General features: G+C 37.0%; 1 protein-coding gene across 1 annotated transcript in view; it reads right to left on the reverse strand.

Annotated features, from left to right (window-relative positions):
- Window positions 1-26,973, reverse strand: part of LOC110443453 — a 69,686-nt gene that overhangs the window by 10,865 nt on the left and 31,848 nt on the right. Inside the window, exons 8-18 of the mRNA XM_021487675.1 lie at window positions 9,199-9,303; window positions 8,114-8,365; window positions 7,017-7,183; window positions 6,338-6,490; window positions 5,847-5,997; window positions 5,129-5,416; window positions 4,635-4,843; window positions 3,858-4,086; window positions 1,861-2,274; window positions 899-1,129; window positions 563-638 (exon numbers count right to left, since the gene is read on the reverse strand). Coding sequence (XP_021343350.1) covers window positions 563-638; window positions 899-1,129; window positions 1,861-2,274; window positions 3,858-4,086; window positions 4,635-4,843; window positions 5,129-5,416; window positions 5,847-5,997; window positions 6,338-6,490; window positions 7,017-7,183; window positions 8,114-8,365; window positions 9,199-9,303 — 2,275 coding nt within the window. The remainder of the gene's footprint in view (window positions 1-562; window positions 639-898; window positions 1,130-1,860; window positions 2,275-3,857; window positions 4,087-4,634; window positions 4,844-5,128; window positions 5,417-5,846; window positions 5,998-6,337; window positions 6,491-7,016; window positions 7,184-8,113; window positions 8,366-9,198; window positions 9,304-26,973) is intronic.

Raw genomic sequence — 26,973 nt, forward strand, 5'->3', positions numbered from 1 at the left:
TGAGGTCGTCTGGTCTCATGTCACTGTCTTCCCGTGAGTCTGTTTATGTCTATGAATTGGAAAGCTTTATTCCTGAAGTACGTGTGAGTATACATTTCCCGGTAAAATCTTGATATCGGGTGTTGACATATCATCGGCACGCACGTGTACTATTGTTTACCATGGGCCTGTTCGTTTATGCGGAACAACCGGTTTGACCGTTTATAAATGTAACAATTTCGGGTGTAAATCCTGGCGGACCTGCAAATGTGTATGCAGGCCTTGCAAGGCTTTCTCAAGACTCGCCTGAAAGCAGCATCAGATTACTAGGTCCGACCTTATTTAATAAACGAACAACAGTGGTCCGATCGGTTTGACCGTTTAAACGAAAACGGCCCAGCAGGTGTTACTATAATTTGCACTACGATATTGAATGCCCGATACGCAATACGGAAATGACGACACGGTGTACATGCACATTTCGATTAAGATAATTGAGTCCTAGCTGTACTTTTTCCGGAAGTATGTCACGAAAATGGACGCTGATGACGATGTGTCGAGCCACCTTAACTAAACGTCATACCAAGCTGTATATGTTAACGGCGTCCCGTCAAGCCATTCGTACTTCACGTCCTCGTCATCGAATATTTTTTGAAGACCTTTAGTGGGGGAAAAAAGCAAAATTCAAGTTATTAAAACAAAAAAGAGTTTATAGTTAAGAGCTCCAAGCGAGTTATTTACTGTTTTTATTGTGTTCCTTCTTATTACTATTGTTTGTCCATCTTCGCTCCTCATTATTTTTTTCTGCACAATGGGTTCCGGGCGTTTTATTACGAATTACTGGCCGAATAGTTAAGTAACTTCAAATGAGCAATAATGGGTCAGGTCATTTATTACGAACACTGGTTAGGACTGTTACCTATATAAGCCTCTCCGTTGTCCACACCGCCCCAGACTTTTGTCATCAGGTAGTGAATATAGGTCATTTCCTCTACGGATCCTATGCTGACGAGATAACCTCCCTTAGCCGCACAGTGGTCCCGACTCTGTATCCAGGACACTCCATGTCTGGCGCTATTGCTATGATTGTTAATCTCTGTAAACAGATTATAGCAACTTGCTGCCAACCGTGTCCATCCTGGCAAACAACCTAAAATAATGGTGGTACATTGGTTAGTTATTACATTAGAGGTTTCAGTGAGATCAACAAAGGGGAAACGTGTTGTTTTTAAGGGAAAATATTATGTCAACAATAGTAATTGCCTAAACGTTTTGTTTATAATTTCTTGAATCTCAGACAATATTACCAATAGCAATAATTATATAACATTATTTTTAAGAGATGAAATGTTAACGCGTTAACATTGATATAAAAAGGAAAAGTATTCCCTGCGCGTCTGAAAGGAATATCCTACGTATCATCCAGTGCTAGATTTCGGCTATCTCTTCCGATCAGTCTGGCACCTTTCCGCGACATTTCGCGGAATTTTCACACGGCGATGTATTCATCCGCACGCTAAAGCAAGTGACACAACCCGTATTTTAAATATTATCTTTATGTGTATTGTTTTGGTGTTGTAAGATTCCTGATGTTGTACACAAAATATAATCGAGACCGTGGTATACATTTTCGTCTTTGTAAGGACGGACTACATTGTTTACGCGGAAGCATTCAAATGTAGCTTAAGTAGTGAAGATATCATATTTATTTGAGGCTCCGTACGGGATCTTTCCACGTCGAAGGGTTTCTTAGGTCATATCATTTCTTTACTTGTTTCCAAAATAAAGTTTGATATCTTATCTATTTACCATACTGAAAAAAACCTTGTCGTAAAACATATTTCTACTGCTGATATAGATTATTTTATGTACATATCCTACCTTCATCTGTTATATTAATTTCCGTTTGAGCGGAATCAACTAACTCATATTTTCCGAAGAATCCCTTGCCACTTCCGTCACCAGCTCGAAACTCTATCTGCATGGTATGCCAACTTGATACAAGAACATTGTATTCCCGATCTGCAGAGCACATCTTTGATAAAAGTGATAATTCTCCATCCAGCGTCACATCGTAAACTGCTATGAAGGATTTTACGCACGATCGGTTGCTGTCGACAATGTCAAGGTTGAGTATGTGTAAACGAACGAAGTTTCCGAAAGTTCCATGGATTGTCCAGCTGCAAGTGTCCGCCATTGAAATATCGGCCGGAAACCCGGGGGTACCGATGTAGGCCGACTGTAGAGTACACGTGATTATACACTGGCCCGACTCCAGTCCACATCCGGACACATCTAAGAGAGAAGGATTGTGATAAAAAAACGCATCATGCTATTATTATAACAAGAGGCCCAGAGGGCCTGTACCACTCACCTGAATATCTAGGCAGTCATAGCAAAATTTTCTCATTAAATATTATATTGCATTACAAATATTTCACTAGCAAACTTTGTCGGCTCCATCTGTTGAAACTATCAGCCAAATATTATTATAAGTTCTATGCTTTTTGGTTTTTCTTCAGAAGTTCTCTGACATATTTTACCCTGTGAGCTTGTAAGTAGGTCAACGTCATTTTCCTTCTCAAACTTTGTTAGCTCAATCCCAAACAGCTACCAGCCAAATCTTATGAATTCATTCCTTTTGTTTCTTCAGAACAAATTTTTTGAAATGTTGTTGACCTCTGTGACCTTTAACGTAGGTTGAGGTCATTTTCATTTGCAATCTTTGGTGAGTTCTATCCCAGGAAGCCACCAGCCAAATATTATAATTGTATGCCCTCCGATTATTCAGAAGAAGTCGTTTTATGTTTTTGACATATTTGACACCTGTGACCTTGAATTAAGTCAAGGTTATTTTCATTCTCAAACTTTGTCGGGCTCTATCTCAGGAAGCCAACAGCCAAATATGAAGACTCCATACCATTTAGTTCTTCAGTAGAAGTCGTTTGAAGCGTTTGACATATTTGACCGCTGTGACCTTGAAAGTAGGTCAAAGTCTTTTCGTACTCAAACTTTGTCGGGCTTCATCCAAGGAAGCCATCAGCGAAATATGAAGATTCCGTACCATTTAGTTCTTCAGGAGAAGAGGTTTGAAGCGTTTAACATATTTGTCCGCTCTGACTTTGAAAGTAGGTCAATGTCATTTTAATGAGAAAACTGTATAGCACTCCATCCTAGTTACCTAATGGCAAAATATTATGACCCTTGGCATTATAGACTTGAGAAAAAGATTGTTATTTTTTTTCATATTTTACCCCTGTGACCTTGAAAGTAGATCAAGGTCATTTTAATGAGTAAACTTCATAACACTCCATCCCAGGTACCTACTTGCAAAATAGTATGACCCTGGGCCTTATAAAACTTGAGAAGAAGATTGTTAAAGTTTTTAACATATTTGAACCCTGTGACCTTGAAAGCAGGTCAAGGTCATTTTAATGAGGAAACCTCATAGCGCTCCATCCAAGATACCTACTGGCTAAATATTATGACCCTTGGCCTTATGGAACTTGAGAAGAAGATCGTTATTTTGTTTATCATATTTGACCGGTGATCTTGAAATGCTAATTGAATTTTATTTCATGATGTTGAAGCATTCAGAAATGGTAAATTAATGAATTTTATTTATTCCAGTCAGTATGTATTGACAATAAGAATAGATTCATCTGTAAAATCTTTGTAGTTTTTAAGCAATAATCCTCTCTCATATACTCAGATTGAAAGAAAGTAAGACGATTAACAGCAAGGGATACTAATCTTCATTGAATGTGTCTTTGATATCGACTATGTATGATAACTAAAAGCTGTTCAATGCTAAAACAAAACAGTTTTCCCACTCAAGAGGACTATGCATGTTTTGTTACCTGATATCACTTTCTTACCGCTTTCTTCGACTGCAAACTCAAAATTGCGTTCTTTAGACTTCGAGTATAAGAAGCAGGAGTTGACCTCGACGTGTAAAGTTGAGGAGGAGGAAAAAATGGTAGACTTCTGAAACTGTTGTACTGTTGCAGTCTTTGTCGCGTGGGAAATGGTGATATGTGCGTCTAGAGTACGATAAATCTTAATCTCATCACTGCACACAATAACATCTTCTGTAGTGTCCCCAGCCTGTTAACAAACTTAACTTTTATAAAACATGTAAAGACCAAATTAAAAAAAAATAAATAAAAATAAAAAGTAATCTTTTAAATGTTGCCAAATCTTTGTTAACGCGATTTTCAACAACTTTATATCGTATCTTCTAAACTGTTACTATTTAAAGTTGATCATATTTTGTACTTCACTTCCTCAGCATCATGTTACGTCTGCAAGACCGTTTATACAAATACAACTAAACACAATGGAATGAACAAAATGTATACAGAGGTCATACAAATAAATAAAACAATGTTACAAATATCGGGTATTTAAAAGTAAAATTATTTTGATAATATACTATAAAGCATATATAACACAAGAGAAAAAAAGGCTGCAAATAATAAACATGAATATAACAAGGCTGAATAAGTGTATCAGAAACCCTGCCGCAACCCACTTCGGGTATAGTTTGATGTGTGTAGTATACTTGCAAACTAAACACCAAATAAGTAATCAAAAGGTAGTACATCATACTTTACCCCTTTTAACCTGGCACATCATATATCACAGATATTTACCTTGACAATATCATTCCACTTCACTTTGCTTCCAAGTGAAATATATACGGCCTCCAACTTGATGAATTTTCCCGGTGATGCCTTTATAACCCAAGCACAATTAATGTGTTGACCATAACTCAGGGGAAACGAAGGAGAACGGAGATGGCGAACACCCTCCCCCGGAGCCAAATATATATCCTCGCCACATTGTGACATATCTGTTATATCTGTCGAGAAAAACAAAATGCACATTCAATACTGGAAAATATTGAGAAATTACAGACATTCCGTACAAACATCAAACATATCTTTTTATCAACGTGCTTCTCTCTTAATAATAACACAACGGTTGTAACCTTATGAGTATGAATGTTGTCTTCTACGAATGCACAAACGTTCGTGGAATTTACACACGTTAATTGTAAAAAAGCAGTATGTACAATAAGTAACTGAAATGTACCTTTATTCTCTATATATATTCATTGTCAATGTTTGTGGGAATGTTCTCATACCTTGGAAACAAAGACGGTTTCCAGCAAGGTTAGTATACATGCTGTCTCTGACCCAAGATGAAGTAAACGACCTGTAGTAACGGTGGCCAACGTGTACGATACAAATTATGGTTCTAGCGTCATAGCTGTAACTATTATAGCCCTTGTCAACAACTAGCTGACGGCATTCCTCTAGCGATACATTCGATATTACATTTTCAGGGGGAAACACTGCCCACCAGGAATGATATTTCAGTTCTTCGAAACCAAAATCCAAGCTACCATTCTCACACCGTATTGCACGCAAACCTGCAATATCAAAAAATAATTTCTTTGCAACACTCTGTTCAAATAACGACAAACATGTGTATAATTTGAATATAATATGAAATAGAAATATGAACTTTTTATCAAACATTTTATTCCTTTATAACTACCACACAACCATTACTTCTGTACAGTCTTACAGCCTAGTAATTACAAAATTTGAAAACCAATGAAGAACATTTAGTTGAAACCTATTTGATAAATACATAATTTCTAGGACATCAGATGGACAAGATGATCTAGAGCCTTAATTCTATATCTTTCTTATCCTGAAACCAGTTGTTCTCGCTTTTTCTACTGAATTAACGCGCGCCATGTATACAAACTTTAACATATAACTATTTAGCTCATTAACAAACGTTAACTCTTTAGCAATGCTACTCTATGCAAATATGGTTCTTTATGTAAATACTTCGTTTTGGGCATCCAATTACTTCAAGCTTCAGGCAAGCGTCATTTTGTGTTCCTAGTATATCTAGGTGAATAAACCGAGTCATAACTTCATGATTTAAGTTAAAATCCTGAATTGCTGAGCTTTCATAGTGGTCAAACGTTTCAAAGACCTGTTGATGGAAGCAAAGGAAATCAAATTGAATAAATACTTTATACGTTCTTGTCATTTTATAAAGAAAACTACCATCTACTAGTACAATAAGAACCCCCAACATGTGTGTTTAACGATTTAATGATACTAGAGAATGTCATTTATCGACTTTACAACGTCAAAGGTCGAACGACGTCACGTAAGGACGAAAATATAAAAAATATAAAAATATATATATATATGTTCTTGTTTGATAGCCAAATAAACAAATTTCTATTAACGAAGGATGTATAATACTGACCAAAATGAGTTAATGTTAACATTTTCCCGACATTTTGTAGATTTTTCTTTTTATATACCTTAATGATTCCAGGAGGATCATAATATGTCGTGAGGTTGCTCAAATCGTTTCCATACTTGACGGTGAATTGTTTTGTGAGTTTTCTTGTGTTGCCTTCCTGCCAACCCTGGATACGCAGCCCTTGTACAACGACCGGAATAATAAAATCCACCTTGATTAAAAAAAAAATAAGAGAAGAGAAAGAAAATGAGTATTTATATAGTGGGTTATTTTAATGGGAATTCATTTTGATGATTCGGTTAACTCTATTTGTGATCGTCAAAATGTAAATTGCTACAAATAAACAACAGTTTAATCAAATGTAGACAAAATATTTATTGTTGTCAAAATGTTGTTTTCAACTTCAGAGACCACACAAGAGTATACAGGGATAGAATCAGAGCATGCCGTGTTGATTGTAATAAAGAGATATACTGCAGAAGATATAGCATCGCAGTAATTACTGCGTAAAATAATTAGAAACAAAGTTAAACAAATTATAGCATCCTGTTGATATTTCGTCCATGTAACTCAGAAGCAAATTATAGAAACCTAGGGCAATTAATTGATAAACAAAGTTTGAATTACCGAATTAAATTATATCAGTTTATGGACGAAATCGAATATTTTAACCGTTCACACCAAAGCGACATCCCTGTACCATTTGTTGCTTTAGTTGGCTCCCGTTCAGAACTCACCCTAAACCAGGGGCTAGTATCACCGACAGCCGGGCACCATCCTCTCCCTGGAAGTTCCAGTCTCCCGTCGTCAGACATGATATCTTCGGCAATGTTGGATGAGGAATCGATCTGGTAGTCAAACACATCTCCGGACATCAACCCCATATGTTGTCCACGCCCTGTCTCTGCATTTGAAAACAAGTCATGATTATAATATATATAATTATAAGCATGTTTATATTATCCTGATTTTATTTTATTTCGTTATAGGCGAGAATCAGCATATAAAATGGTATTTATCAAAAGGTTTTCAAAGTATTAATGTTATTTATAGAAATACATTTTTTACAAATGGTGATTTCCACACTCCTGCAATCATTTACGCTTACGGAAAATAATAAATCTCAAGGTTGACATTTTCATGAAAAGTACATTAAAGCGTTCAGATTTAGTTTGGAGAGGGGTTTTTTCATGGTTAATCATGTTTTGCAACGTTTGGATAACTGCTTAATATAAATTATCATTTCTTCCAAATGCATACTACTGTATATTCAGCATACCCAAGCTTAGAAGAGAGACCATGACAAATACTCAAAGTTTGTACCAATACGATTTCGTGACTCTACATTTTTTGTTAGGATCTGTGACGACTTTCCCTTTGCTTTTTATCAACTCACTTCATTATTGTCTCTTTTGTTGTCTTTTAATGTAAAATAAGTCCTCGTATACATTTTTACTGCCACTTATATGTATCTTTTAAAATAAGGATGGAACTGGTGTTTACACGAACAACTACAGTTATAGATTTTCTCACAACATTTATTTAGATTATTTCTATTAACTAACTTGACCTTACGTATTCAGGATGAATTTTTGTACAATAACTAGCCTTCGGTGACAAGCTAACCGAGGGGATATGCGATTACAGCAGCAAATTACAAAGGTCATTACTGTTGTTTTGTTCATGTATTAAATGTTGTCGTATTGTTTCATAGTGACTGTTTATTATATGTTGTGATATGTAAGTGTTTATGTTTCGGTCTTGAAAAAGGGGTGGATTGCCCTGAACTGTCGTTATTCTACGTCCATATTACAATAAGAATATGTATACTCACTTTTACCAATGATTTGCATCTCATTTATTTCTAAGAAGTAGAACTTCCCTGCGTTATAGAAAGTGTCAGTTGAGTCAAAATTTCTTATGGTGATGTATCGTCCGACGATCGGACGCATGCACTGGAGACGGAACACTTTGTTCTTGGTAGTGAACCTGATGTCGTCGCACCGCGTGGCCCCGTAGTCCAGGAAATCCCATTGGTTCTTACTCACGAAGGACCCAAGTTGTCGACAGTTAACAGGAAACCATTCTGGGTGCAAAAATGTGAAAAAAATATTATTTGTATAAATGTTGTCTGGGTTTTTTTTCTTTAGCAAATGAACATTCAATCTCAACACCAACTCAATGTATCACCCCATGAGAACATTACTCAACCTTAAATGGAAAACATTAATCAAGCCAAAAAAATTGCATAATTAATAAAACCGAACAAAAGCTTATGGTATGACTGACTTAAAATTGTATATGGAGATAAACGTCTTGTTAACTAATGCATAATGCTGATTTTTTCAAAAAGATTCATCAGTTTGGAAATACGTTATATCAAAGTTTTACTTTCTACACAAACAATGTACGTATTAAATGTGTCGCAACATTTTAAGACAGTCTAGTCCCCTTGTCAAGTTATGAGCCATACATAGCTTGACAAAGGGGCCAGTCGGTTTTGAAACGTTGCAATACGTTTAATACGTACATTGTTTGTGAAGAAAGTAAAACTTTGACATCATAATGCTGATTTTTATGTTTTTTAACTACTATATTGATAACTGTCATTGTAAGGATACTATTATTCATGTGTTGTAAAGCGCATTAGAGTAATTTTACAAATTAAATAGGGCGCTATATAACTATTGTATATCAATATTAAATAGGGCGCTATATAACTATTGTATATCAATATTAAGTAGGGCGCTATATAATTAAATAGGGCGCTATATAACTATTCTATATCAATATTAAATAGGACGCTATATAACTATTGTACATCAATATTAAATAGGGCGCTATATAACTATTGTATATCAATATTAAATAGGGCGCTATATAACTATTGTATATCAATATTATATTAGTTAAACTCACGGTTCTTGCGGTGAATAAGTATAGCATGGACCTCGTACCATTCTTGGATGTCTACTTGTAAAAATGGCTTCAACTGAGGCCTAGTTGTCACAAAGGAGACGTCACCTGCAGAAGGAAAACAATCAATGTTCCTGGTTTGTACTATGTATTTAGCTACTTCTACGACTATGTTCATAAAAAATTGAATTCATTAATTATTACAATCTTTCGAATGCACATCAAAATGATAAAAACAATATCATTAGGGTCAAAGTCCTAATGGAAAGGGTTTCATAATGACTCATCATCGGGAGGAAATGCCATTTATCAAAACAAATAGTTACAATTTGTTTCTATACGGATTTTAATTAGAAATAACTGATCCTGTTTATTGTAATTGAGTATAAAATTCACATGATAATTTGATGAATCTATGCTTTTGCGTATCTGCAATTTCATTCAATCGTTGTTATTAAATTTGTAATTTTATAATGATTAATTGTTCGCTCATATTGAAATATCATCATTGTAATTACTGTGTAATGTCATCAACACGTCATGCGCAATATTTCTTATCAACAGTAAATAAATATTTTATATACTTACACACAGATATATACTATATGTAAACTTTTAATTGAACATGACACACACGGATATTTACATTCTATAAGCATCTACATTTATTTTACACAGACATATCTATTACAGTAAATATAATTAAACTTACCATTATATACGGCTTAAACACATTTCACTTGAGTTTACAAATACATATTTACAGAAAATAAGTATCTAAGATATACATTATATCAACGTTTGATTAAACGTGACGCACGGCTACACTGTATAAACGACTTCTCCTGTAGAATTTTGCCATGGATATCGATCATATTTGGTCAGAAGCATTCATGGGAAATTGTACAAATGGTGGGGCTGACTCCCCCTTGCTTAGGGGTGGGGCCAAAAAAAGTGTATTACTTGGAAATGGTTGGAATCCCTACGGTATAACCATATATACAAATGTGGAGTATAAAGAGAAGAATACACATTTGCTTCCAGGATGACCCTGGGGTGTAGCCCCACCCTTTGAGACATAGTCCCTGGATCATAACTTTGAAACGGTTGAGATCCCCACCCCAAAACTATATAAAAAATAAAATTGTTTGGCCTAAAGAGACAAATGCTGTCATGATATTAAAATTGACCCCGGGATCGCCCCATCCTTGCATACTTAACTCCTGGGTCATAACTTTGAAACGGTTGATATCCCCACCCCAGAACTATATATACAAATGCTTGGCATAAAGAGACAAAATTAGTCAAGGTATAAGAACAAACCCTGGGGTCTGACCGAACCCCTAGGGACCTAGTTTCTTAGTCACAGCTTGGAAACAGTTGAGATCCCCACCCTATAACAATGCATATATACAATTGCTGAGTATAAAGAAATAAATGCACATATGCTTCGAGGATGGCTTTGGGGTCTGCCCCAACCTTGGAGACTTAACCCCTGAGTCATAACTTCGAAATGGTTAAGATCCCCACCCCAAAACTATAAATACAATTGTTTGGCATAAAGAGACGAATGCAGTCATGATATTAGAATTGACCCCAGGGTCTGCCCCACCCTTGCAGAATTAAACCCTGGGTAATAACTTTGAAACGGTTGAGCTCCCCACCCGAGACTATAAATACAAATGCTGGACAAAAAGACACGAAAGCAGTCATGATATTAGAATTGATCATTGGGTCTGGCCACAACCCTAGGGATCTAGTTTCTGAGTCACAGCTTGGAAACAGTTGAGATCCCTCCCCACCCCATAACCATACATTAAATTGCTGGGCATGAAAAATCTAATACAGACATCCTACAAGAATTGGCATTGGGGTCCGGCATATTCCCTTGGACCTCATTTGGAGAATATTTTGCCATGATTGCTTAGATATCCAGGTGAGCGATACAGGCCCTCTGGGCCTCTTGTTTTTCATGAAGAGGGAGGAGAAAATAGTTTCCCTCCAAAAGGGTAAATGACTTGCAGTTTTTCGCTTGTGTGATATTTGCTTTTACGTACTGTATAAGTTTAACATATTTCGCATAATAAAATATCTTTGCTTAACAAAGGAAAACGACGTTTTCGATAGCTCGCAAAATCCGTGTTCAATTACTTGGCATTTATTATTTATACCAAACTAATGGATCTTATTCCAAACTACATATATTTTATCAAGATAGTGAAATGTTCAAACAGAAGTATATTAAAGTACATTTATACAGAGTAACAAACTCTATATAATTGATGGAGTGTCAACGTGGTAGTATGGTGTTTGAAAGGTACATTTTGAAATACTTATTTAACCTTTTGTCGCTATGAGAATATATGAATGAAGTTTTAAAGTCCTTAATGAAGGTGTAGTCTTGGAACTGAATAAACGCATGTTGTAGACATTTTTTCCTCTGGTGGGAGCAGTTCACTACAATATGAGCAATGTCAACTAAAACAGATATGCTTGTTTACGGGATTGTATATGTTCTTTTAGGTGAGTCATATTTTCTTTATATTAAATATGAATTTGTTACACAGATACAATGTAAACGTACAAATTGTAGATTCTGTGAAAATTTTATTTGAGCACTTTATGCGTCTGAAATATTACGCTAAATAATAATCATGTTTAAATAAGTAAACTTAATTTATTTTACAACAATTATGAAACAAGTTATTTCAACTTATTTGAATAACTCTTGTTGACCCGGATGTAAACGCGCGGGGAAGCGGGGGAGGGAGGGGGAGGGTCTTAGTGTGGGAGGAAACCGGAGTTCCCGGGCAGATGACCCTTAATCTTAAATATTTATGTTCTATAACTTGACATATGGATACTGGTTTCTACCAACTTCACAAAATGTATACCTTCAGGTATTACAACTGATCCACCTGTAATCGGAATAATTTGGATGTGGTCAGTTTTTGGTGTTTTTTAATCACCACACTAAAATATCACTCTGTAGTTCGGTACAAGTTTTCTTTCACTTGTGTCGCAGACTGTTTACACGATCTCACAGGGTTCGATAATCAGGCTTTTGATGTTTTAATATATGTCAATGATTTGCCTCGCTACTTAATATTATAATATGAAAAGGAAACAAAACATTTAGAATAAGATATCTGCTAGGAGTTTGTATTGATGGCACTTAAAACCAGTAATAAATAATGTTTTTGAGGATCTAAGTTTTAAAATTTATCAAAAAACTGCAAAGTAAAATAAATCAAGGACCCTTTGACAATTGTTCCATTCTACCATACTTTAACCTTTACTTTAATATTTGGGTACACTGCTCACAAAAGTGAATAATATAAAAAGATTTCCAAAAAAGAATATTTAGAATTATATCCGATACAGATACAGTTTTGGAGTGCGAAACTATGACGTCATCGTTTTTGGTAGTGTTTTTTTGGTATTTTTGATATCATTTTTCTGCACAAAGACTTTAATTTTTATGATTTATCGTATTTTATCAGTTATGATCTGCTGACTATGTGAAGTCAAGCGTTTACATAATTTATTACCAGTTTGGCCGATGCAAAAATCCTTACATTTTTTTCCGAATCAAGGCATAAACGTATGATTGTACGGAGACAGCAAATCAGAACAGATTGTTTAAAAGTATTAAGTGTGGGAAGGCATATTCATAACCGCTCTAGTAACTTGTTTGTGGCCCTACCTCATTACAAAAAGATTTATCCTACAGTCTGTTAACTAATATTTGCAATCCTGAGATTCCGGATATAATATCCGTCAATTGTTTATTATGTTATGTACACCGGAAGTGATCATAATTAAAAGCCCACTATTCAGAAATTAAAGCAACATGATTTGTTGTGCTCCAGGATGTCAACCAAAAAACAAATATTAAAAAATATGTACAGAAGACCTCATCCAAAAGGAGAAAAAAGGGCCAAAAAGTATATTGATGCATTTTAATGCAATCTTATTAAAATTAGATCCGAATTCCCGTTCCTCTACGATACTCTTACATTAGGAGTATCGTAGAGGAACGGGAATTCGGATTGATTTTAATTAGATTGCACTTTAATGTATGCTCTATTCAATTGAAATAATGCATCATTCTATTTTGGTTTAAATTTTGTTGAAATACAATACTGTATGTACTATAAATATATTATTCTGTGCTATCAATTTTGCTTCAAGATACAAGATCTTAGACGCCATCATTTTTTTATAAGTGTGACGGCATCGATTCGTGTAAACCTCATTGTCATGACGTCATCAATTGTTGATATTCATTTGTAGTTGCGTTTTTATGTCAAAAAATAGGCATTACTCATGAAGAAGCCTGAAGAGGGCGAAAACACCTAGAATATTGTAACATTTAAACGTGTTTTCGACCTTATTCACAAATCATCAAAAGGACTACCTTAATGTGTCACATAATATTAATCACGACATGTAAATATATAGCAACCCATATGAAAAATATATTTTGATAAGACTTAGTGAGGTTTGCACTGCTGTAATCATTATTTTATAAACACTTGTTGTTTATAAAACAGAATATAGAGAAAAGGGATTACTTGATACACTTTGTTTTAAACACTTTACATGCATATGCACTCCCGTCCAACAGGAAGGTGGACATATACACAGGGTTCAACTCTCGTGTTTAGAGCAGTAGCCGGAAGTACGTCACAGGCGTATAATATCTTCACCGGTCAAGGCCGCTTCGGGGATCCATGTAACATCACCGATCATTTCAAATCCGAATTGATGGACCAATGGGAACAGCTTAGTATCACTGAGGTTTGGACTTTGGATATCTTTTTTGGTGATTATATTAAAAGAATAGGTTAAAAAACATTTGAAGACGAAAATAATTGACAGACATCCTTCACATTATTATCTTAATTATTATTTTTTTCAATATTTCTGTATATGATAAATCAAAACACTTCCTTAAAAACCTATTTTCCTGGTGTGATTACTTAAATATGGAGATGGAGAATTTATTTTTCTTGAAGGAATATTTAGGTACCATTGCTGCTCCAATATTATGTTATCATTGTCTGGAATTGTGTTTGAATTTGTAATACAAATGTTCTTTGTGAATACTCTAAATCTCCTCATCATTTCTAATGCATTTTGTATTTCTCATGATTATGTATAAAGATATACAATACATAAATAGTCCTAAACAAGAGGCCTATAGGGCCTGTATCGCTCACCTGGATATCTGAGCAATCATGGCAAAATATTCTCCAAATGAGATCCAAGGGAATACGCCAGACCCCAAGGCCAATCCTTGTAGCATATCTGTATTAGATTTTTCAAGCCCAGCAACTTTATGTATAGTTATGGGGTGGGGATCCCAACTGTTTCCAAGCTGTGACTCAGCAACTAGGACACTAGGGTTGTGACCAGACCCCAGGATCAATTCTAATATCATGACTCCATTTGTCTCTATTTGCCCAGCATTTGAATATATAGTTTTGGGGTGGGGATCTCAACCGTTTCAAGGTTATGACCCAGGGGTTAAGTCTGCAAGGGTGGGGCAGACCCTGGGGTCAATTCTAATATCATGACTGCATTCGTCTCTTTATGCCCAACAATTGTATATATAGTTTTGGGGTGGGGATCTTAACCATTTCGAAGTTATGACCAAGAGGTTAAGTCTCCAAGGGTGGGGCAGTCCCCAAGGCCATCCTGGAAGCATATGTGCATTCATCTCTTTATACTCAGCAATTGTATATATGGTTATAGGGTGGGGATCTCAACTGTTTCCAAGCTGTAACTAAGAAACTAGTCCCCAGGGGGTTCGGTCAGACCCCAGGGTCTATTCTAATATCATGACTGCATTCGTCTCTTTACGCCAGCATTTGTATATATAGTTTTTGAGTGGGGATCTCAACCGTTTTACAGTTATGGCCCAGGGACTATGTCTTCAGGGGCGGAGTCAGACCCTAGGACCATCCAGGAAGCAAATGTGCATTTTCTTTATACTCAGCAATTGTATATATGGTTATATGGTGGGGATCTCAACCACTTCCAAGTACCTGGTAATAAACCTTTTTTGGCCCCACCCCTTAGCCCGGGGGTCAGCCCAACCATTTGTACACTTTTGAATCCTCCCACGAATGCTTCTGACCAAATATGATTGATATCCATGGCATAGTTCTACAGAAGAAGTCGTTTATAGCAATATAGCCAAATTGCCCGATTTTGGCCCCGCCGTCAGACATACCATTTGTACAATTTTGAATCCCCACCACAAAGGGATGCTTCCAGTCAAATTTAGTTGAATTCCAATCAGTGGTTAAGGAGAAGAAGTCGTTTAAAAAAATTGTTGACGTACAGATGACGGACGGACGACGGACGCCACGGTAAGGCATAAGCTCACATTGGTCCTTCGGACCAAGTGAGCTAATAAAAACTAAAGTTTGTGTCTATCCTGTCTATCCTTTACCTTTTTGGAACATCTCGTCTTATTTTCACTTTACCTTTCATAGGATTTCTTTGTCAGTTGTTACTTTGGTAACAATTTGCCTTTGTAATATCAATTTTGAGTTCGAATCGATCTGCTGAAAGCTGCTGAAAGCTGCTGTAAGATCAAAAGTTGTGGTCATGATAAACATGACTGAGTCTTCTTTAATTATTGGTTGAAATTATTTACCGGTATCATATTATGTTTGAACTGATGATTATATCGGGGTCATGTCTACAGCAAGGTGTTACGGCGTCAAATCTGACCTATCAATACTTAGTGCATTCCCTATCTAAGAACTAGAATCACATGTTAAATACATAGCTTAATATATTAAATTTTACTCAATAACCCAATTTAAATACCATAAAGATTGCTGGCTATTATTCATAATACTTTATTGAACCTAGGTCAACGTGTCCATCAAGGTCAATAATACAGAAGTGAGTTATTTCCACTTTAATGGAACAGAAACAAACAGGACATCTTGGTTCTCCTTCTCAAACCTGCTTCAGAGCTATCCAGACGACAAGGTGAAGAATTACTTCGAAAATCACCCAGAGCCAAAGAGGGGGAAAATATTCAGTGTGAGAGGGTAATTATTATCTATAATATTCTTAGCAAAATAAACGAATTATATACGACATCGGAGATAGTATTTAGCCCCTGTCTTCAGCGATGAGCCCTAGAAACAGCTTTATGGTAAAGAGTATACTTTATCAATAAGACTGGTATTCTGTTTTGTATATTGTGATGTAGAAATAGCTGTTTAGCACTGTTTTGTTGTGATGTGTAATAGTTGATGTTCGCATCTTGATAACTAGTTCATGTTCGCATCTTGATAACTAGTTCATGTTCGCATCTTGATAAATAGTTCATGTTCGCATCTTGATGAATAGTTCATATTTGTATCTTGATAAATAGTTCATGTTCGCATCTTGATAAATAGTTCATGTTCGCATCTTGATAAATAGTTCATGCTTGCATCTTGATAAATAGTTTATGTTTGCATCTTGATAACTAATTTATGTTTACATCTTGAAAAGTGGCGGACTTTCTTGAAGATTTGACAAACTCCTTTGTCTTCGCTGGCTTCCGCTATTACTTTTTTGGACTACATAATTTCACAAACTCAAATAATTATTTTAAAAAAAATAAAAAAAATCGTGATTGCTGTACACATACAGATGTGAAGTTTGTTTTTGTTACACGACTGTCTATGTGACTCTGGTAAAGCAAGTTAAACTGTTTTCTGGTAAAAATCAATTCAAATCATATTGAGCAAGGAAAACGTGCTATCAGTCAGGAAAACTATTTTCCAGAATCCTGGAAGCAATCATGTTTAAAACCTCTCTGCTGAACAGGGACTTAGTTATGGACAAGCTGGACCAGAGTTAATGAAATAGAGATGGATACATTGATCTTGCACTATTTTCTTACTCGTCTTGCAGGCATTTTAAAGGCCGGTATTTTACAGGATCCAACGGATGTCTTCCCAGAAATAATTTTGTATCATTTTTTCCCTTACAGCTTGGAAAGAAGCCATCTGTTACGTCGGTTTTATATCAACAGGAATTATGGTGGGTGCCCCGCAGATACAGGTTGGCTAATTCTGTTGGATGCAAACAGGCCCGTAATATGTCCTATCCTTGATGTAAGCTCCTTACAGAATGAGGTCGTCATTTTGTATTCCTCTTTTAACGGATCAACAAACTGGGAAAATCATCACGGTAGGTGTTGTTGCATGTTTTAAAAAGAAATACAGAGAATTTCTGAGCAGCTTCTTGTGACTTTCACATCTTCAGAGGTTCATCAGGGGATGCTAGGGAGCTACTCAGTGTGGGGTAAAATGTAGTACATGTATGATAATTTAATATGTATCCGTTTATCTCTTATCATTATTTTCATTTACAATATTTCATTTATTTATTTTTCGATTTTTCTCACGGTAATACATTATATTATAGTACCTAAAATCGTTTTAAAGTTGTATTTCTACCTAACATACATTAATTAGATAATAGCATTTTTTTTACATGGCTTAGCCAACATAGATGTATGTTTCCCATGAGGGAAAGCCATGTAAGATAAAGAAAGACAATGAGATGACGCCATGACACGGCAGTTTAACATCATTTCAATCTATTTTGCTGAATTTTATTTTCCAATTGAAGTATTCAATCTTCCTTTATTGCAGTTTATTAATGATTTAAAGTTTATACTTTATATATAAAATAGTACAATAATATATAGGTCTGTTACAAAATTGTATTGTATGTAGTATTTTAATTGCAAAGTTTTAATATTGTCGTCAGTTTTATAGTTATATTTTTCTTCCATTTTAGTATTCGTGTTTACGTAAATAACTCGATATAATGCCCCTCGTTACATTTGTCCCCTCGTTTACCGCCAACATAATATATCAATGTCCCTTTCTTGTTTTCTAAAGAATTCCTTAAAACATCTCGCTCAATTTATCGCTAAGCCCCTTTATAACGGTAAAAATTCTCTAGACAATTGTTGACAGCATAACAAGGATTTAATGGCTTTATTTTCTGTTACATCAATGTTTTTCTTAAACGATTTAATTACATTTTCACCAGACTTTAGGATTCGTGCTTGTACACTATACTATTCAACAAAGATAATTTGCATATTATCTGATTGATGATTAAATTGACTCACATCTATGAATTCACCTGTGGCATGTACTGAACCTTATAGAATAAACATTATCTTGGATTTGATCTAGATTTACATGGCGGGTGTCGTCAATGAAGTATACAACGTCTTCCCTTCCGGAACACCTGGTCTTATTAGCATTGCACTTTTTCAAGGGTCGCCGGGGAAATCTGTATTTATTCACATCTTGAAATAATTTTACCTTTACACTTTGGTAATCACTTGATGTTATTTTTTAACCAAAATGGTTGCGAAAAGAAAATTGCCGTTTTTTTAAAATATATTTTAATAGTTAGTTTTTAGTGAAAATAACCGCTCAATACCTGGAATTAACTACGTTCTGCAATATAATATGGAATTATCCCAAAAAGACTAGTTCCTTTGTCTTTGTCATGTTTTTAATGACACACGGGCTTAGCCGACCAAATAATCACTACCCCCTTAAAGAATGAAATATAAACCTGGAGCAGGTATCCTTAAAAAAATTGATAACTCTATCCTAATATATGTTAATTTTATCAACAGACGTCAGAGCAGACATGCTAGAAATCTATATTGACGGTAAGTCTTTATCATATGTAGCTAGTGTATTGTTTCTAGAATATTGGTGTCACTAGAATGAACATAAAAACAATCAACGTACGTGTGTGTATTATGGTGGAATACATAACGAGAGTGAGAAAACTTTTGCAGCCTGGGTTGTTAATGTTTCCAGCGATTTCGAATCCCGAGTTATGCATGTATATTCCACCTAGATATACGTTGATTAAATATATTCTACCAAAACAAAATGCCACTTTAATATACCACCAGATGTTGATTATATCTACTCAACCAAATAAAATGTAATGAAAGTCTGTTTTCGGGTCTATACATGTACCAGGTGATCTAGATAATCACATTATTTAAATTATGCTGTTTTAAACTTCATGTTAATCCGTTCATTTTATATCAAGCATCACCTGTTTTGATATTTGGTAGTATTGTCTACTTTTATATGGTCTGTATATCAGTTCGAGTTGAAATAAAAGATCATATGCAATTTCTGTGTTTATTCATTTAGGAAACGATATCGTTGGAACACCAGACTTGTACTGTGAGAACTGTGGATGTCAAAAGCGTGCACACGTAACCAATATGACTTCAGAGAAATTGGTGGCAGCCATCACTTTGCTCAAAGAGGAATTAAAAATTGAAAGAACTAAAACAAGCAGTAAGTAGCAATTAAATAGGTGGAAGTATACGGTGGTTATCAATAGAGTATATCATATGTTGGTATGTGGAATATGGATATTCAAATCAAGGGTGAAAAATTTGATTCCGACACTGAGTTCTGCATCCGGGGGTTGGATTATCCATATCCCACATGTCTACATAATGATCGACTCTTTTTCATCAACGTCCTAACCAAAATGTTTCTGCCCTTTTCCTAATATGGCATTTATATTTAGTGTTGTCTCATATCTAAACATCCATGAAAGATTTTCAGTCTGCAATCTTTTATGACGTTTCCTATTTTCTTGAGGTTGTGTCACTTGCCGACTGAATGATTGCAACAGTCAATCAAGCGACATTTTGAAGCGTTTTGAATTCTGGCGTCATAATAAAACGCCGTCATCTGATTGTGGTGTCGTAATAACATAGGTTACTGAGTGCACCCATGTGGGATTAACAGAATCTTTCACAGGATCAACAGGGTAAGAGAAAAATAGACTTTCACCCCATTGAGGTGAGAGAGGGAATCTCAACTCTTTTCAAAGATTTTCAAGTAGACAAACCCTCGGCAAGCCTCGTATTTGGCAAGATAAAATTCTTCCCCCTTGGGTGCAAATTCCCCTATCTCATCCCAAAGGGGATGAAATATCTATTATTCTCACATCGGTGTTCAACATGGAATACGAGTATCTTGTATATGCAGCAGTTGGAGAAAAGGAAGCCATTAGATTGGGTTTAAGTATATGGATGGTATATAAGTAAGAGATGCTGTCCCCCGTCAGTATAGATGTGCCGACGCCCCTCCTCAGCCTTCACCTGGGGCACACTCGCCTATGTTAACTACATATCAAATAAAAACAGTTAATTAAAGAAGGAATGCACACTTCAATTAACTATAACAATGCACTAGTAATTACTGACACGATTTATTACCATTTATTCATATAGTATATGGATAGTGTATAAGTATATGGATGGGGTATAAGTATATGGATGGGGTATAAGTATATTGATGGGGTATAGTATATGGATAGTGTATAAGTATATGGATTGGGAATTAGTATATGGACGGGGTATAAGCATATGGAATATAGATTTGGTATATGAAAATGGATTGGGTGTAAGTATATACATAAGATATACGTACATGGATGGGGTATAGTATATGGATAATATATAAGTATATGGATATTGTATAAGTATATGGAAAGTGTATAAGTATATAGATAGTGTATAAGTATATAGATAGTGTATAATTATAAAGATAGTGTATAAGTATATAGATAGTGTATAAGTATATAGATGGGGTTTAAGTATACGGATAGTGTATAAGTATATGGATAGTGTATAAGTATATAGATAGTGTATAAGTATATAGATGGGTTTAAGTTTATGGATAGTATATAAGTATATAGATAGTGTATAAGTATATGGATAGTGTATAAGTATATGGATGGGGTATAGTATATGGATGGGGTATAGTATATGGATGGGGTATAATTATATAGATAGTGTATAGGTATATGGATAGTATATAAGTATATGGATGGGTATAGTATATGGATGGGTATAGTATATGGATGGGGTATAGTATATGGATGGGGTATAAGTTTATGGATAGTGTATAAGAATATGGATAGTATATAAGTATATGGATGGAGTATAGTATATGGATAGTGTATAGGTTTATGGATTGTATATAAGTATATAGATGGGATATGGATAAGGTATAAGTATATGGAAAGCATATAAGTATATGGATGTGGTATAGAATATGGATGGGGTATAAGTATAGGGTTGGGGTATAGTATATGGACTGGGTATAAGTATATGGATAGTATATTAGTATATGGATTAGGTATAGAATATGTATGGGGTATAAGCATATGGATGGGGTATAAGTATATGGATAGTATATAAGTATATGGATAGTATATAAGTATATGGATAGTATATAAGTATATGGATGGGGTATAGTATATGGATAGTGTATAATTATATGGATAGTACATAAGTATATGGATGGGGTATAGTATATGGATGGGGTATAAGTATATGGATAGTACATGTATATAATCATATTGATTGGGTATAGTATATTGATGGGATATAGTATATGGATGGGGTATAGTATATGGATAGGGTATAGTATATGGATGATGTATAAGTATATGGATAGTATATAAGTATATGGATGGGGTATAAGTATATGGATGGGGTATAAGTATATGGATGGGGTAAAGTATATGGATGGGGTATAAGTATATGGATAGTATATAAGTATATGGATGGGTTATAGTATATGTATGGGTTATAGTCTATGGATGGGGTATAGTATATGGATGGGGTATAGTATTTGGATGGGGTATAAGTATATGGATAATATATAAGTATATTGATGGGGTATAGTATAGGGATGGGGTATAGTATAGGGATGGGGTATAAGTATATGGGTGGGTATAAGTATATGGATGGGGTATAGTATATGGATGGGGTATAATTATATGGATGGGGTTAGTAAACGTATGGGGTATAGTATATGGATGGGGTATAATTATATGGATGGGGTTAGTATACGTATGGGGTATAGTATATGGATGGGGTATACATATATGGATGGGGTATAAGTATTTGGATGGGGTATAGTATATGGATGGGGTATGTATATGGATGGGGTATAAGTATATGGATGGGTATAAGTATATGGATGGGGTATAGTATATGGATGGGGTATACGTATATGGATAGTATATAAGTATATTGATGGGGTATAGTATATGGATGGGGTATAAGTATATGGATGGGGTATAGTATATGGATGGGGTATAAGTATATGGATAGTATATAAGTATATTGATGGGGTATAGTCTATGGTTGGGGTATAAGTATATGGATGGGGTATAGTATATGGATGGGGTATACGTATATGGATAGTATATAAGTATATTGATGGGGTATAGTATATGGATAAGGTATTAATATATGCACTAGGTATTAGGAAGTCTTTCGTAAGCAATTTATAAACATATAGCATGAGTCTATCTCAAACACTCTTTGCACATTTTTAATGAAGTTTTTGGAGAGCAATCGTGTCCATTTCAATTTTATAAGATCCATAATGTTTTCCTAATATATTTATTATCATTTAAGATCGAGAAAAAATCGATGACAATACTGTGCTGCGTATGATGGATATTATATTATGTACCTATAATTAGAAATATAGTGTTTTGAAATGATTTCCGTCAATTCTTGTACAGGAAGTATAGTGAATGTTAATTACATCTCTAGATATTTGAATTATATCATCGTCCATTACCTTTATTACCAAATTCCTATGTTCCTAGCAATCTTCTGTAGTCAATTTCTACTTGTTTCACATCAATCTCAGACGATTTTTATTTGTCAATTAGATATATTTCACTAAAATATCGATTATATATATGCTTAGAGTGACTGCATACACATACTACAATTTTAGAATTAAAAAACGTGTTTTTTACCGATGTGTACTGACAATTGCATTGTACTATTTTAGAGTACATTCGTCAAAAGACAAGTGTCAAAGACTCGAGGACTTCGGCGAAGATGATGGGAGCAGTTGGAGCTGTTCTGTTGGCTTTTCCTTTCGTTCTCATTATTCTGTCAGATCTTGCTAGATTATATCAGAAACAGAAGCAAAGACGTACATCGCCTCTAGTGTAGATGTTGACAAGATTGTATAGGATAACATATATCCCTCTAGAGAGGTGGTTGTGCAGAGAGAAATGTAACTGTTTTGCCATTTCTTTTTATTCCTTTTTGTATCTAAATATAAATAAATTTAAAAAAACACGAAGACTAGTATATTTAAAAAAAGAAAAATTATGCTCCGTTTCTTTTTCCATATAATATGCTCCGTTTCTTTTTCCATATATAACTTTTACTATTGAACAAGTATTCGTTTGAGCATTTGTAAGTACATTTATGTACTCTTTTTAAGACGTCGCAATTTCTAGACGTCCGCATTATGAGTACTTTGTTTATGACGTTATTATTTTTGACGTCTTAAGTATGTGTACTCCATTTATGACGTCACAAATAGCCGATTATACCAGTCGTCGAGTTTTGTTTTATTTATATTTTTACCGTCACATGGACATTTAAAACTATTTATCGCTATATATATATATATATATATTATAAATCAGAAAAATGATCCCTACGGACGAATAAATATTATATAAAGAAAAATTCTTAACAACAAAATTCTTAACGTTAAGAATTTTTCTTATATATATATATATTGTGTCCACACAAAATGGCAAAATCATATTGCAACATCGGTAAGATAGTTTAATTATTTATATCAGTTTGTCGGTTAAAACAGAAGGAAAGGCCTACAACGCCTCACATACAGATGCTGACTATACGAAGAACATGATATGGAGAAGTTAATTAACTATTAAAGCACGGATTTGCATGCCATTGATGAGGAAAGAAACATCGATGAACGCGAAATTAAAGTCGCCATTGTTATCATTGAGCTTGGTTGTGAGATGATCCATAGCTTGCGAAGCAAAGTGGTCAGCGTGTTTCTGAAAGTGGACATGAGAGAGGTGGACATGAGAGAGGTGGACGTGGACATGAGAGAGGTGGACATGAGAGGGAGAGAGGTCGACATGAGAGAGGTGGACGTGGACATGAGAGAGGTCGACATGAGAGAGGTGGACGTGGACATGAGAGAGGTGGACATGAGAGAGGTGGACGTGGACATGAGAGAGGTGGACATGAGAGAGGTGGACGTGGACATGAGAGAGGTGGACATGAGAGAGGTGGACGTGGACATGAGAGAGGTGGACATGAGAGAGGTGGACGTGGACATGAGAGAGGTGGACATGAGAGAGGTGGACGTGGACATGAGAGACGTGGACATGAGAGAGGTGGACGTGGACATGAGAGAGGTGGACATGAGAGAGGTGGACGTGGACATGAGAGAGGTGGACATGAGAGAGGTGGACGTGGACATGAGAGAGGTGGACATGAGAGAGGTGGACGTGGACATGAGAGAGGTGGACATGAGAGAGGTGGACGTGGACATGAGAGAGGTGGACATGAGAGAGGTGGACGTGGACATGAGAGAGGTGGACATGAGAGAGGTGGACGTGGACATGAGAGAGGTGGACATGAGAGAGGTGGACGTGGACATGAGAGAGGTGGACATGAGAGAGGTGGACGTGGACATGAGAGAGGTGGACATGAGAGAGGTGGACGTGGACATGAGAGAGGTGGACATGAGAGAGGTGGACGTGGACATGAGAGAGGTGGACATGAGAGAGGTGGACGTGGACATGAGAGAGGTGGACATGAGAGAGGTGGACGTGGACATGAGAGAGGTGGACATGAGAGAGGTGGACGTGGACATGAGAGAGGTGGACATGAGAGAGGTGGACGTGGACATGAGAGAGGTGGACATGAGAGAGGTGGACGTGGACATGAGAGAGGTGGACATGAGAGAGGTGGACGTGGACATGAGAGAGGTGGACATGAGAGAGGTGGACGTGGACATGAGAGAGGTGGACATGAGAGAGGTGGACGTGGACATGAGAGAGGTGGACATGAGAGAGGTGGACGTGGACATGAGAGAGGTGGACATGAGAGAGGTGGACGTGGACATGAGAGAGGTGGACATGAGAGAGGTGGACGTGGACATGAGAGAGGTGGACATGAGAGAGGTGGACGTGGACATGAGAGAGGTGGACATGAGAGAGGTGGACGTGGACATGAGAGAGGTGGACATGAGAGAGGTGGACGTGGACATGAGAGAGGTGGACATGAGAGAGGTGGACGTGGACATGAGAGAGGTGGACATGAGAGAGGTGGACGTGGACATGAGAGAGGTGGACATGAGAGAGGTGGACGTGGACATGAGAGAGGTGGACATGAGAGAGGTGGACGTGGACATGAGAGAGGTGGACATGAGAGAGGTGGACGTGGACATGAGAGAGGTGGACATGAGAGAGGTGGACGTGGACATGAGAGAGGTGGACATGAGAGAGGTGGACGTGGACATGAGAGAGGTGGACATGAGAGAGGTGGACGTGGACATGAGAGAGGTGGACATGAGAGAGGTGGACGTGGACATGAGAGAGGTGGACATGAGAGAGGTGGACGTGGACATGAGAGACGTGGACATGAGAGAGGTGGACGTGGACATGAGAGAGGTGGACATGAGAGAGGTGGACGTGGACATGAGAGAGGTGGACATGAGAGAGGTGGACGTGGACATGAGAGAGGTGGACATGAGAGAGGTGGACGTGGACATGAGAGAGGTGGACATGAGAGAGGTGGACGTGGACATGAGAGAGGTGGACATGAGAGAGGTGGACGTGGACATGAGAGAGGTGGACATGAGAGAGGTGGACGTGGACATGAGAGAGGTGGACATGAGAGAGGTGGACGTGGACATGAGAGAGGTGGACATGAGAGAGGTGGACGTGGACATGAGAGAGGTGGACATGAGAGAGGTGGACGTGGACATGAGAGAGGTGGACATGAGAGAGGTGGACGTGGACATGAGAGAGGTGGACATGAGAGAGGTGGACGTGGACATGAGAGAGGTGGACATGAGAGAGGTGGACGTGGACATGAGAGAGGTGGACATGAGAGAGGTGGACGTGGACATGAGAGAGGTGGACATGAGAGAGGTGGACGTGGACATGAGAGAGGTGGACATGAGAGAGGTGGACGTGGACATGAGAGAGGTGGACATGAGAGAGGTGGACGTGGACATGAGAGAGGTGGACATGAGAGAGGTGGACGTGGACATGAGAGAGGTGGACATGAGAGAGGTGGACGTGGACATGAGAGAGGTGGACATGAGAGATGTAGACGTGGACATGAAAGAGGTGGACGTGGACATGAGAGAGGTGGACATGAGAGAGGTGGACATGATAGAGGTGGACGTGGACATGATAGAGGTGGACGTGGACACGAGAGAGGTGGACATGGACATGAGAGAGGTGGACATTAGAGAGGTGGACGTGGACATCAGAGAGGTGGACGTGGACATGAGAGAGGTGGACGTGGACATGAGAGAGGTGGACATGAGAGAGTTGGACGTGGACACGAGAGAGGTGGACGAGGACATGAGAGAGGTGGACATGAGAGAGGTGGACATGAGAGAGGTTGACGTGGACATGAGAGAGGTGGACGTGGACACGAGAGAGGTGGACGAGGACATGAGAGAGGTGGACGTGGGCATGAGAGAGGTGGACATGAGAGAGGTGGACGTGGACACGAGAGAGATGGACATGAAAGAGGTGGACGTGGACATGAGAGAAGTGGACATAAGAGAGGTGGACATGAAAGAGGTGGACGTGGACATGAGAGAGGTGGACGTGGACATGAGAGAGGTGGAC

Source organism: Mizuhopecten yessoensis, unplaced genomic scaffold, assembly GCF_002113885.1.
Source record: "Mizuhopecten yessoensis strain PY_sf001 unplaced genomic scaffold, ASM211388v2 scaffold716345, whole genome shotgun sequence".
In the NCBI taxonomy this organism is placed as follows: domain Eukaryota; kingdom Metazoa; phylum Mollusca; class Bivalvia; order Pectinida; family Pectinidae; genus Mizuhopecten; species Mizuhopecten yessoensis.